Source organism: Equus przewalskii, chromosome 1 (genome assembly GCF_037783145.1).
Source record: "Equus przewalskii isolate Varuska chromosome 1, EquPr2, whole genome shotgun sequence".
Taxonomy (NCBI): Eukaryota; Metazoa; Chordata; class Mammalia; order Perissodactyla; family Equidae; genus Equus; species Equus przewalskii.
In genome coordinates this window covers 74,265,713-74,280,317 of record NC_091831.1, presented here as the reverse complement: position 1 = coordinate 74,280,317, position 14,605 = coordinate 74,265,713, and the positions used below count along the sequence as shown (strand labels likewise).

The following is a 14,605-nucleotide window of genomic DNA, read 5'->3' as shown; positions in this document are numbered from 1 at the left end:
GAAAAGTGTGTAGCTATTTAAACACCAGACAAATCTGTATATGCTGATATGAAAAGACATACAAATTACATGTAAGTGGGGAATAAAAGAAGCAAGATCCTAAACAGTGTTATGATAGGATACTGATTTTGTAAGATGGCACACACATACATACACGATTGAATGTATAGATTAGATATGCTAGGATATGCATACCATTTTTCTGGAAGGATACATAAGAAACTGCTAACAAGGCTTCCTACAGGGAGCAGGACCACAGATCAGGGAGACAGAAAACTTAGGCAGTAAGAACTGACTGGTCACTAACAGTCACCCCCACCAGAGTCACTAACACAGGACACTTTGCCACCCCTCCCTGCTTCCCTGCATCCCCCACCCTCCCCATTCCAGGCCCAGGGAGGAAGGTACTTTAGGGATCCTTCAGCTCCTCTTCTGTGCGCTGCCTTTAGTATCCACTTTGTTTCTCTACCCCATGACCCTGAAGACTTGGGGTAGCGCTGGCCAGAGGCAGGGAGGGGAGCAGAGGGCTGGAGGAGTCAACAAGGTACAAAAGAGGGTCAATAAGTACTAATAGCAGGCAGTTGTGCCTACACTCACTCTGGGGAAGTTCATTTATATTCCAGAAGAAATAGCCCAGTGGTTCTAAATCTCAAAATCCCCAAATCCACCAGCCTCTTGTCAGAAAGTTTTACTGAGGGCATTGACTCCCAGAGGACATGATGCTCAGTGAATTGTTCAAGACTGGTGGAGAGTAGGGATGAGTTCAGCCAATGATATTCAGTGGCCTATGTTAGGTCGTTAGAACGATCAGTGGCCTATGTTAGGTCGTTAGAGCGATCAGTGGCCTGTGTTAGGTCGTTAGAGCGATCAGTGGCCTGTGTTAGGTCGTTAGAGCGATCAGTGGCCTATGTTAGGTCGTTAGAGCGATCAGTGGCCTGTGTTAGGTCGTTAGAGCGATCAGTGGCCTGTGTTAGGTCGTTAGAGCGATCAGTGGCCTGTGTTAGGTCGTTAGAGTGATCAGTGGCCTGTGTTAGGTCGTTAGAGCGATCAGTGGCCTATGTTAGGTCGTTAGAATGATATGAGACCTTAGATCGCCCTCTCCTCCCACAACAAGACCTCTGCAATATCCTGGTCTCCCCTTCTAACACCATGAGTCATATTTGAGCCCATTCAAGTGGTCCTAATAGTATCCTTAGATGACTACATTTTGAACCTCACTGTCAGTATGAGTTTCCACTGCTTTGTTAATTTTGCCGATGTCCTTATTGTGAGAAAAATCCATACGTTATTTGAACAAGAGGTGGGTTGAGAAGACAACTGCTGTCATCTGGTTGACATTACCCAATTACACAGAATATGTAAAGAGAGGTAGAGAAGTTGGCCTCACTTTAGGTTAAGGAAATAAGGCCTGTTGATGTTTTCAACTATGGGCTCAGGATAGAGCGAGAGCTTGGATTTTGTTCAGTTTGAGAGATTTCTGTCCTTATGAGTGAGACTGATGTGGGCTCAGCGAGCCAAGGAGTCAAAAGAAAGATTTCTCGGACTCTCAAGGTCTGGTCGTAGTGCTCCTTCGTTCAGAGAATAGCATGGGGACAGGACCCATGGGCAGTGAAGAGCTGCAATGGGTTGAGGGTAGAGCTAAATTTATAAGGCATAGGTATGTGAGTTGCTTTTTACTAGACAAAGGAAAGATCATGTAAAAAAGTCGTTAAAATGGTATCAGTGCAGGTGGTGTCTGGTTATCGGGTGGTCGTATAACTTTGGATACGAATCAGGTTGAATCAGGTCAGGATGTCCTATACTTCCCGGAGGATGCTATAGATCGGTACGTAGGCCGGATGCCTTGGGCTTCTCTCCCTGGGGCAGCCTTGATCCTCATCAAGACTACTTCTCACCAGCTCTGTTGTAGGTGTTTATACGTCTGCTCATAATAATAAACGTACTGTCTTAGTTTGGCTGGGGTCACTTGAAGGCATCTTAACTCTGCATCTTACATGTGTCTTGCAGGAGAAAACTCACTTCCAAGACACAAACTACATCTCAGCTCCAAGCTCTTGCAAACTATGTACTGCTGCCAATTAGGCGAACCAGACAGGAGTCTGTGTAGCTTTGCACATGCCCATATCCAGCTGATTGTCTTTAAAAGCTATCAGAGGCCACATTATGTAGATTGACCTTACTAATGCTTGTGCAGTGAGGTTTTGAAAAAGCCAAGGACAGTTGAAATGTAACTGATCACCTACACTGGTGCTCATTAGGGTAGAGGCTTAGTAAAAGCAAGCAGCCAGCAATACAGAGAAGTGTGAAGTAGAAAGTGGTCAGATTTAATTTCTTTAATTGAGTTCTCGATGCCAGTCTCTTTCGCATTTCCTCTCCACAGGGTGAAATTCAGTATTCTCATTTGAGATAGGTTTTCCTCACTCATTTCATATTTTATCGGCATCCTCCTGAGTTTCCATTGCCTTTCTTGTCTCTTCTGGTCTAAAGGAATGTTTTAGGTTTTCACAGGGACGTAATTCACCCGCCAGTGTTTCATAACTTACAGCAGGTGGCGCTGTAGCTGCAGCTTTGCTGACTCGATGATGAGCCACGCTTGGATTTCTTTCTTTCGTTCCTTCCTTACTTATTACTTATTTATTTATTTAGGATCATGGTGTTTTGAGCCTGAGAATCTAGTTAAACTAGCAGTGTCCTGATAGAACCTCGGCTCCAAGAATGTAGGAGGAGAAAGGGAAAACTGATCTAAAGTTGTAAAGTCCTGGGCAAAAAGACGATTGTAGCTAGGTAGCCACGGAGACTGGCTTGGCGTAGACAAGGACATGCATGGGAAAAGGAGTGCTTCTCAGCCTCAGAGGCACAGAGGAATCACCAGGACAGCTCTTTATAAATCCACAGCTCAGAATCCCTGAAGCAGAAGCTGCAGGGAAGGTATGCAGACCTGTGCATTTTGGAAAAAGCTTCCCAGGTGATTGAGATAAAAAGTACACGCCCAGGGAAGTAACCTCCTTAGGTAATTGCTCTAAATCACTGTTTTATCCCACCTTCCATTCCCAACAAATAAGCTGTTTTTCTCTAGTTTGTTTTCTCTTTCTTTGTCTCTGTCTCTCCTCTTTTTTGCCTAAATAAAGATCATGTAAGAATCTTCACTAATCCACTAGGAACTAGTCCTCCTCAGAGTGTGTCATTTAGGAGATGGATCAGGGAAAGCCATAGAATGGTAAATCTTGACAATTAACAACTGCCTAGTCCCAACTTCTATAGTGCCAGGCACCTTCCTTCCCCATTACTCAGATTCTCTGGACAAACCGTATCTTTTTGTCCCTCACAGTTACTTCTCTGGCTCTTATTATCAGGTTTAAGCTGATTCTATGAAAAGGAAGGTGGGTGAAAGGATTTCCATTTTCAGGAACAGAATGATAATTTGATAGCTAAAAGCCTGACAGCCCCGTGTGGGGGGTGTTCAGCACACCGCCTCATATTCCACCACAGCGGCCATCTATCTGCTGTTTCTGGGGAAAACCAGCTAGCGAAGGATAACGTTGGGAAAATCAGTGTCAAAACCCCACTGACGAACTCTGCATTTTATTCTTTTTAAATTTGGTATGTTATTTAAGCCTAAATAGTCAAATACACAAGACTCCACCAATCTTTCCTTAAGTCTGTTATTGAAATGTGGTGGAATCCCTTCCTGAGAATTCTTAGGGCTGCCATAGATGAAGGTGAGCAGTGAGACAGGGATATTGCCTGGAGAGGCTAAATGGCTGACTAGATCTGAAAAGAAGGAGACACTTACTCTGATAATTTAGCCTCATTCCATGGTCTTGTCTTCAACTTTACATGTCTGGAAACTAAAAGTGAATCATTTCTTGAGGACAGACTCACATTAACCAGGCTCATAAGAGTCAGAGGAATGTCAGAATACCAACATCCTATTTATTAAGAGTTCATGCAAGAAGTCGACACATTCTCTTCCCTATGGAAAAACTCTATGTGGGAAGCCAAATTGTAATCCAACAGTCTTGGTCAGCAGGAATTAGAAAGAGGAATTAGCTGGATGATCTTAGTCATATACATGCCAAACAAGGAGGGCTTGGAGAGCTGGGACATTCCAGGACCTGCACTGGGAACTGGAGTGGTACACGGTTGGCCCACTATGGGAATTGGTGTGCAGAGCCAAAGGGCCAGAGTTTGACATGGAGAAGTGCCACACCACTGCCAGGTTGACTCCAGATTGACTCCCCAGCCCAAAGAGGGGCATTGCAAACAAAGCTAACTATGGTAAATCCAGGAAGATGGCCACCGTTAGTGTGTTAGGCAAAGAGTGGGCAGCTGCAATAAGACCTCTGTCCATTCCCAGTGGCCACAAATAAGCACATATGGAGACAGATTTGGAGAAAAACATACAATCCCTGTTTTTTCTTAATAAAAACAAGAAATGAATATGATAAAAGTAATCCCAACAGTATGCAAGAATATACAGGGAAAAGAAAATTTCCTCTTCTCACAGATCCACTGCTAACAACTTCAAGCAGTGTTTTAGACACACAGTTGTAAGAAATTAATGCAATATCCTGAGGGTTTTTTTTTAATTGAGGTATAACATTGGTTCATAACATTATATTGTATATATATATATATATATATATACATTTGTATATATACATTTCAGGTGTACTTCATTATATTTCATTATATTTCGATTTCTGTTTAGATTACATCAGATTCACCACCCAAAGACTAATTACCATCCATCACCACACGTGTGTGCCCAGTCTGAGGGATTTTTAAAGTGATTGTCTTCAAACTTTTACTTCCAGAGATTGGTTCAGTATGTGGTACCAGGAATCTGGAGTTTTGAAGCCTCCAGGAGATCCAGATGCATAGTTAGATTTAGGCACCATCAGGCTCATCAAGTTGCCTCTGAAGAAGGACTTTCCTGGCCCCTCTGCAAGACAGACCCCTTACCTGGGCTCTAGACGGTTCTCAGATGGGTAGTGGCAGAGCTGCCTTATGATGCTTTTGATCATTGTGTGCCAGTCTGACAAATCTCTTGCCCGAGTAACACAATCTTTTCTTAAATCTGTTCATTAAATTTCAGGCAACCAACCCAGGAAACTTTTGTATTCTGCATCTATCAATACATTAGCTGTTGAACTATGAGCATTTTGGTGTCACCTTGATGTCTGTTCTCTGCCCGCCCTTTGTGCTTTTTAAAGTGATCTGAGAATTTGAGGTCTGTGGGTTGAGGCAGTGAAGTCTCCATGAGAACAGCTGGCCAGTCATAACTTTTCACTCCTCATTCGTCTCACAAGGGATTTTTAAGTACCTATCGTGCTCTGGACATTATTTTGGGCACTGATGATAGAACAGTAACCAAAGTAATTCTTCTTGTAATGGAGCCAATTCTGGTGGAGTGAGATAGATCCTAAAACATCAAATAAAAAATAAGTAAGATGGAGATACAAGTCTGGAATTCAGGACAGAGATCCAAGGTATAAGTAGAAATTTTTTGAAGTAATTGACACAAAGATGATATTTAGATATGAAACTGAGGACATTCCCCAAGGGAGTATCTTAAAAGAAGAAAGGTCAAAAACCCAATGCTGGAGCATTAGTTCATGAAAAGATAGGGAGATGAGGAAAAACTGGCCAAGGAGGCTGAGAAGAAATGGCCAGAAATGGAGAAGAAAACCAGGGGAGTGTGGTGTCTCACCACGTGAAGATACTGTTTCAAAACCTTTGCCCCCTTCGTGACGGCAGACAGCAAGTTTTTTGTTTTGCATCAATGAGTGACATCGTTTGGGGAAATCAGAGTGTCTGGAACAGTCTAAGGAGGCCTCATGGAGGAAGGATTATTAACTTAGGGTCTAAAGGATGAGAAGGAATAGGATAAGAATGGGAAAGGATATTGCAAGACAAGGAGAATGTGCAAGCAGAGACCTAGAATCAAGAATGGTGAATTTGGAGGAAGTGTGGGAAAAGCGAGAGGTGCCTGGGAGCAGTGAAAGATCAACTTAGAGAGGTGAAGTGAGACTAAATGTGAGGCCCTGAGTGTAGACTTCTCCTGAATGAAGAGAAAACACTGGATGCTTTAAGCCAGTGACTCTCAACCACTGTCATGATTTTGTCCCCCAGGGGCCACTTGGCAATGTCTGCAGACATTTTTGATTGTCTGCGGGGTGGGATGCTATTGGCATCTAGAGGGTAGAGGCCAGGGAGCCTTCTAAAATATTCTACAATGCACAGGGTAGACCTTGCAATAGAGAACTATTCAGCCCCAAATGTCAGTGATGCTGAGGCTGAGAAACGCTGACCCAAAGCTCTGAGTGAGCCTCTCGTTTTTCTGCAGTGGGCACTTGAGCTGTACTTATTGCTGGTGCTTTAATGTTTCAAGGTTTAAACAATGAACTGCTATTTCCTCCCTGCCTCTTCCCACTGTCTTCCTGCTTTATTCTAGAGAGTAAAGTAGAAAAAAGTGTCAGCATCATATTACATATATGATAGATGAGGGTAGGGTGAGCATTATTAAGTTGCTTTTTTTCCTAGCTTAATTTCTAAGATTCCATCTTGTTATGCATTGAGCTTTTACTTCCCCTTTCTTATGTCTGTTATGCTTAAAAAAAAATGGAACAATGCAATTAAATATTGTTTTGTGGACGTTAATGTTATCTTAATGGGATTACCTTGTGCCAGATGCTAGTGAGGTATTTTTCATTTTCTGCAAAGCGTGACAGAAGGTGCTACGCAGAGTGTGCAGTATAGAGTTATGCTGGAAAGACAGCAGAGTGTAAGAGGCAAGTGTTTGCATCACATTACAAATGTCGAAACAAAAAGTGGAGAATGCAAAGATTCTCATCATTTTCGGGGTGAGGATTAAGAACTAGAGGGAGAACCTTCGGTGTGTTGAGTATAAAAACGGGTAGTGTTCTCCAGGAAGTGACAGCCTTTTTCTCTTTTCCAGTGTTACATGTTCCACATGTATGTCGGGGTGCGTGCTGGCGGGGGTATCGGTGATGAAATCGAAGACCCAGCAGGCGACGAATATGAGATCTATCGAATCATCTTTGACATCACCTTCTTTTTCTTCGTAATTGTCATTCTCTTGGCCATAATACAAGGTAAGCATCATCCTCAGTGAAGCTCAAGTACATATTGTTGAAGCTAACCTGAAAGTTGGTAAGAATGGCAAGTGTTTTTTGGAAAAGCCAAATAGAATTTATTCTTTCAGTATTTCTTCATTTGAAATATGTAGAGGGAAAAACAAAGAAACATGAGACCCTGGCGTAGGGGATGATGGCTACAGGTTTCTTTGGCCTCCTTTCAAATAACGTAATAGATAGAGCGCTGACCTGGATTTGATTCCCATCTCTGCTGCTTACTAGCTTTAAAACTTGGGGTGCGTGAGTCATTTAGCCTCTTTGGGTCTATCAAACGGAAATTATATAAATCTCTAAGCCATGGGTTGTTGAAAAGTTGTTTTAAAAAATGATGTACATTCAATGAGTTCTGTGAGAATGGTGTTGTTATTCACATTTAAAAAAACTGAGCCATAATAAGTCTAAGTAACTTGGCGAAAAAGCTAAAAAGTGCTATGCCTGGAATCCAAACCCACAGAGTCTAGACCCGTAGCCCCTCGCTTACAACCACAGTGCCATATTGACCCACGAGTTCTTCCTTTTACTCCAAGGTAACTTGGAGTGTGGTGTTTTTCTCCCTCAGGAGGAAATCACTCATGCTATCTTTTTTCTGCTTACACATTTATCCTAGACTGAATTAAGTGTCTATAAATGTCATATTATCCTCTAACTTCGACAGGCATAAAATGGTACCCTTTTTTTCAGTAAAGTACTTGAGCAAATTTAAAGAATTCATAATCCATCGTTTATGTCTTTACTGAGTGTAACAATAATGTTTTTTATAAGAGGGCAAAGTCATAGAACAGTTGAAAGAAAATGTGCTTCCAGCAAGTCCCAGGAGACAAAAGGAGCTGAAACAAAACAGCACGATGCAGTTAGTGTCTGACTGTCACAATTAACAATGTTACGGAAAGTTTATTTATGAGGAACATGTGAAAAAAATGATTCGAGGCAAATTGCTCACAGTTAATATGGTCATATTTGATTTCCAAGTGAGTTCTTGAAAATCTTATGAGTGGAGTTTTCTGTACTTTACCACTATGAATCTCAAAGTTCTTTCTCGGCATGAAGCAGGTAGGAGCAGACCATCTCTACGTGCCAAGTTAACTAAAGGTTTTTCCTGTTCTATCATTTTATTTTTAAACCCCTTTTCAGGGAGTGTATGCCCCAGTAACTGAATGTATTTCTGCCCCCAAAGGGGAAACGCTGCTGCCCTCGTAGGAGTTGTGTGTGTACTCACACTTTTTACCATGTTCTGAGCACTTCCCAACATGGTTGTACGTTTTCTCTTTCTTGGAAGGATTAGCCAAGGGGCTATAGATTTAATTATTCTTCTTTGGTTGATACAGGTTAAATTGTGTCTTTATCTAACACTAGGTTTAATTATTGATGCTTTTGGAGAACTAAGAGACCAACAGGAACAAGTCAAAGAAGACATGGAAGTAAGTTTCTCCATTTCTGACTCAGCTCTTTCGTTGTGGTGGGCACTCACTTTCCTCTCTCCCTTTATCAAGGAATCACGAATGTGAGAGAAGGGAGTAAAGGACTTCAGCAACACATGGCTTCCTTGGCCTGTTTTCGATTCAGGCAATACATATAATTGAGCAGTGTGCTAGGCTGGAAGTGTGGTGGGCTCTGGGAGCAGACAGACAGTAATATGGTACCGTCCACCCGTCAAGGAGCGGGAGACAATCCATTCAAAACGGTGAATTCACTGACAAAGAAGTAAACAGGAGATTGCAGAGCTGTAGGTTGAGTCCTTTATAGGAGGAAACCCTGAATAGTCAGGTCTCCAGGGCTGGTGTCTCATTTCCTCTTGGTTGATTAGGGAAGTTCCTAAAAGAAGGAACCTGAGTCCTAAAGATTGCAGAGATATGGATTTGAGAGAGAGCAGGACAGTTTAGGCAACCTCCCCCCACCCCACTCTGCCACCATACACGTCTCCAGGGTACCATTCTGTGAAAATGTCACCAACCAAGGTTATAGATACCAAGATTCTGATTTTAGGGAATTTGGTATGCACTTTTTTTCTTGGAAGCTCAAATGGTTCAAGATGAAGCATTACATTCTAGTGATGGGGCTGGAGAGGAAGCCCTGCTAATTAAGAGCCTAATCATTCATTGGTGAGATTTATAGTGTAACTTACAGGCTGAGGGAAATAAAAGGGTTTTAAGCAGAGCAATGAGGTGATCAGATTTACATTTTAAAAAGATAGCTATGATTTAAAATATGGGGAATGAACTAGAGACTGGCAAGACCAGGGGCGAGGAAGCAGGCTGTCAGCATTTTCTAGGTAGGAGATTAAGAGGATTTTGCTAAAGAAGTGCCACTCAGGATGCGGGAGCCAAATGGACTCAAGCAGTCCTTTGGAGTTGGCATGAAAAGAAGTTGGTGATTGGCCAAATGCAGAGAATGAAGAGTTTGGAGCAACCAGAGATGACACCCAGGTTTCCAGCATGAGCCACCAGAAGGATGGTGGTTCAGTTACACTCAGAGTAACTGAGAGAGGTGACACAGAGGAAGAGCAGGTTCCTGGGTAAAGCTAAGTGTGAACCTGTTTAGTTAAGAGGCACTGAGTAGTGTAAAGATGTGATAGGTGCATGTTGCCTATCTGCTGTCAGCATCTGTGATCAATAAGGCAGGGAGAATTTTACCAATTATCTTAATCATTTAAGGCCCTCAAATCAAGGGCATTATAAACATGCCTCCAATGATATTAAACAGCTACTAATTCAAAGGGAAGATGAGCATCTGGAGCCACACGAGGACAACGATTATTGAATTCATTTGAGTTGATGCATATGAAATTCCAATAATAAAATGGAAGGCCTGCTTCCCCTTGGGTTCGGTGTGCTAAGCCTGCAGGTGGCAGACCTAGGCAGTGCTGCTCCACAGGCTGTGTGAAGAGAGAGACGGTGGAGATGAGGGGGAGGCAGAAAGAGGAAGCACCCGATTCCTAGAGTAGAGGTTATTCCAGTATGTGTCCCTTGGTCAATTGTGTACCCAGCACAGTGCCTGGCTCATGGCAGGACCGTCTCTGAATCGTTGATTGAATGCCTCACAGCTTGGTATTTGGTTTGGCCCTCCCCAGATGGAAATAACCTGTGCCTTCCCCCTTTGGTCATCAGACTTTGTCCAGGTAGGTACCAAGTTTGAGGTTTCAGTTGAGGACACAGTCAGTCCTGCCTTGATAACTTTAGTCAGTGTCATGAACAAGAGTGATCACTAAGCCTGGGCATTCTCACTTAAGCTGGAGAAAATAAGGAAGACATTGCTTTTCAGCCATTCTTATCCTGTCGTCTTCTTTCTGCATCCATTACTTCTTGCTACTGGTACCTAGGTTATTTAAACCTACAGCAAGATAGAGTTATAGCAACAGTTAAATTGATATTCATGGGAGTGGCACAGGCTTCTATGATGATCTTTTACATATATTGAGTTAATGAAATAGAAATAGCTGCCCCTAAGTGATAAGTTATGTTTTCCTTTCTGAACTCTGACATTTTAATATTTCCCTTTGTCTTCTAGACCAAATGCTTCATCTGTGGGATAGGCAATGATTACTTCGACACAGTGCCACATGGCTTTGAAACGCACACTTTACAGGAGCACAACTTGGCCAATTACCTGTGAGTGTCTCAGACTCCAGTGTCTCTCAAGACCCACCAGGCCCCCACCTCCACAAGCTTGAGAAACAGGAGAGGGATCCGCTTCTTTTTCTTTACGACTGAGCTCAGGCTTCATACACATCCTTGAGAGAAAGACCCACAGTTAGTGGTTCTCTTTTTGTCAGAAGTAGGTTGACTTAAGATGTGAAGTTGCAGCCCTTCACATGAATGATTTTTCTAGAACGTGAAGTGAAAAGATGGAAAAGGAAGAGCGGAATACATGTGGAGCCTCTCAGAGCGCCTCGGCAGCATTTCATTTCCCACTTCGATTAAGAATCCTCTGCTGCTTCCTAGAGATATGCGAATCTCCATTTTTCTTTTCTGGGGGCCTACAGATCCCCTTAGGCACTATTGGAAACACAATGTTGTATTTTTTTTCAATACATAGAAATCTGACTATTACTTGGGACTAGCCAAAATGGCAGTTTGGTAAAATATCATTCTTGGTCAGTTTCTAACCCAATTTTAATATCAAACAGAAGAGATGCAGAGTAGCATTGTAGCAAAAAAAAAAAAAAAAAAATGTGGGCTTTGGAATTCACAGCTGTGTGACATTAGACAAGTTATTTCACCTTTTTAATCCTCGGTTTTCCAAATGGGGATTGCACTTCCTGCCCATGAGTGAATAAATGTGGATAGAGTTGCTGGAGGTGGGGTCTGGCACTAAGGCTGACATATAGGAGTTCCCAGGAGGTATAACTTGATCTGTGCACACACTTTAGCTCCTCTGAAAAAATATTTTAAAAGAAGGTTAAGCTTTTGATCCCCATGGTATTTTTTGCCTTATAGTTTTAACCCAGTTCATTGCTCTGCCAGCAGTGTGAATAGTTAGGCCATAGGGGGATCCAAAATATCTGTTTATGCTGCTATTTCCATGTAATCCATTTCTGATTCGTCTCTCTGTATCTGTAGGTTTTTTCTGATGTATCTCATAAACAAAGATGAAACAGAACACACAGGACAGGTAGGTAAACAGCGACTGTACACCATCTTCTGAGAGAAATGATGGAAAGAGGATGCCTACACGTTCAAACAAAATGTGTGCATTAAACATGAAGAGGTAGAATTACTTTCAGATATTAGTCATGGCATCTTAATGCAAAGTTCCTGTTATCCTGGATGAGTGTGCAAAGATTGTCTTTGTAGAAAAAGTCAAATTTTAATTTCACTTAAGAAAATGAGCTTTTGTTAGCTGAAAATGCTGAGTTTGGGTTTTGATAATTAGAAAGTTCTTGATTGCTTAACCAGATAGCAGATGATTTCAAATGAACTTCAAGCCATGGTATTATGGTCAGTTAAAAAGAATTGCATATTAAATGTCTGAGGTTCTCCTTAAGCTATTTGAAATTCTCCCTCCACAAATATTCACCTCCAGTTGTTAATAGTTTGAATTTGAAGGATGCAATTAATAATATTTTAAAAGAACTTCCAGAAACATATACCACAAATCGGTTTTTTATCATTATTTTATTACGGTTAGGATGAAGATTGATTATTTGTTTATTACTAGAAGTAAATAAGGTCTGGTAGAGTTAGGAACTATCTAAATGACTTGGGCTTCTCCAATTACATAATTCTGTGTATGTGATGTATATAACAACAAATTTGAGTTTCTTTCTTATATTTTGTGGAAACACAGAGATGTGGGGGATAGACATGAGGTTTAAACATTTCCTTTACATTTACAGGAATCTTATGTCTGGAAGATGTACCAAGAAAGGTGCTGGGAATTTTTCCCAGCAGGAGATTGCTTCCGGAAACAATATGAAGACCAGCTGAATTAAACTGCAACCCAGATCACCTCTGAAAACCAAACATACACACTTTCTCTCTCTCTCTGTCTCTGACTCTCTGACTCTCTTTGTCTCTTTGTCTCTGCTCTCTTGGAAACATCCTGCTGAGTTTGTGAATTGCCAGCATCGTATGCTTTCTGGGAGCAGTGAAGCTCTTTCTGAAGACCTGGCTGTGCTTCCCCCCCACCTTGTGTATTTTCTTTGAGAATAAAAACTGAGGAATAATCTAAAGTCATACACAGACAAAATAGGAACTCTGGAAAGAAAACCATTCTGGACACTCTCAGTCATAACACAGACAGACAGATTTCCTTTGGAGACTCCTGGAAGTCTCCCTGAGCTACGGGACATTCACAGACAAGCGTGGCAGCCACACTCATCCGGCCTCTTTAGTTCACCATCCTGAAAGGAACTCTCTGATGGTCACAGAGCACTGTAGCACTTAACAGATTGCCGTGGACACCAGTTACGAAGGGAAATAGTGCCTTACTCTATGTGGGTTGAGCTATGCAGAAGATATGTGCATGAAAAAACATCTTTATTTTCTTTTTGTCGACCTTTTGTTTTTCTTAGTTAGATTGATTTTGTGAGATTTTTTTTTCCTTTCCTCTTTTCTTTGGTAGGGGAGGGTAAGAAAAGCAGTTTGTGTGCACCTTTTAAAAAAGACGGGTGGCCTGTCTCAGTCGATGAGGCTCTTCTCATTCAGTTAAGTTCACATCCGCCCTCCCCCTGCGCTCCTGCTGTTATTTTGGTAATGCTCTGATGCAACATTGCAACTTTATGAAATCTTTGTATGAAAACAAAAAGACTGCAAAAAATACACTTTCAAAAGAAATAGTTCATTGCATGTTTATTATGCAAGTTTAAACAAACAAAGAAAACCTTCAGAAGCAAGTTGATCAACGTGAGAGAATTTTCACGGTAATTATACTCATAGTAATAAAGTGTCGTGGGCTTAATTGTATCTTTGGAGCCAGTGTCATCCACCAACAATGTGATACGTTATGAACTTGACAGTAGTTTTGGGTTTTTCTCTTTCTTTAGGCCACCTGTCATCAGTTGTTGATTAAGGACTTCTTGTCAGGCCATTTTTTAATCTCAAAGCTGAAGCAATATCCATTCAGGGATTTCATCAGTTGCATCAAAAAACACGGATGATAATATCAATCACTCCATTTTGAGTCCTTTTAAATGTAATGCTAATCTTTACAAATAAAAAGGCAGATTCAGAATGGAAGCAAGGTCATTTTGCAAACATTGGAGCTCTTTTATTACAGTCTGCTTGTTAATTTTAGAATTGTAAAACTGCTCTGATTAAACTATTTAACTAACTTTCTCACCCTCTTCTTTCTCCATTTCACTTATAACCAGGACCTGTTATAAAACCTTGAGCTTTTAACTCGAGGAGTTGAGGGCCATCCAAACAGGGCCCTCTGGCCTTTCACACTGTCAGACTTCCTTGTTGCTAAGCAAGTTGGCTGCATTTATGATTACGGAACCTCAGAGTTAGCAGGCATTTGAATCACCTCGCCCCACCCCTGTCATTTCGCCATCTTGAATTTCGCCATCCAGGTTTCTTGAAAACCACCAAAGACAGAAAAATCACCATCTCCCAAGTCGTTTAATTTTTGTACAGCTCTCATTTTAGGAAGCTTTTCCCTGCTCAGGGCAAATTCATTTCCCCATGATAATAGGGATCCATTTTCTGTCTTAATGTGAAAGACAATTGGTGCGCTACTAAGTGGTGTATTAAACCCTCAAGCGCTAATTGATCATCTGCTGTCTGCCACCACCGTGCTGGGTATCATCTGTCAATTTTCAGCTTATTGGCACAACATCAGAGCTATGGTACCTAGATTTTCCATTTGTCTTTTGTTATCATTTTTATTTGGGAGAAGGAACCAATTTGGCTGCACCCTGGGCATTTCCAAGCCTGCTCAGGGAGGTAATCTTATGTTCTGAGGAGTTTGAATAAAATAAATCAGGTCAGCTCCATTAAATATCAAAG

General features: G+C 41.6%; 1 protein-coding gene across 1 annotated transcript in view; it reads left to right on the top strand.

Moving 5' to 3' along the window:
• RYR2 (ryanodine receptor 2) overlaps positions 1-13,929 on the top strand; it is a 689,571-nt gene extending 675,642 nt beyond the window's left edge. Inside the window, exons 102-106 of the mRNA XM_070568189.1 lie at positions 6,962-7,118; positions 8,514-8,578; positions 10,665-10,765; positions 11,717-11,768; positions 12,493-13,929. Of these exons, the coding sequence (XP_070424290.1) occupies positions 6,962-7,118; positions 8,514-8,578; positions 10,665-10,765; positions 11,717-11,768; positions 12,493-12,588 (471 nt within the window). The 3' untranslated portion in view covers positions 12,589-13,929. The remainder of the gene's footprint in view (positions 1-6,961; positions 7,119-8,513; positions 8,579-10,664; positions 10,766-11,716; positions 11,769-12,492) is intronic.
• The last annotated feature ends 676 nt before the right edge of the window (positions 13,930-14,605 follow it).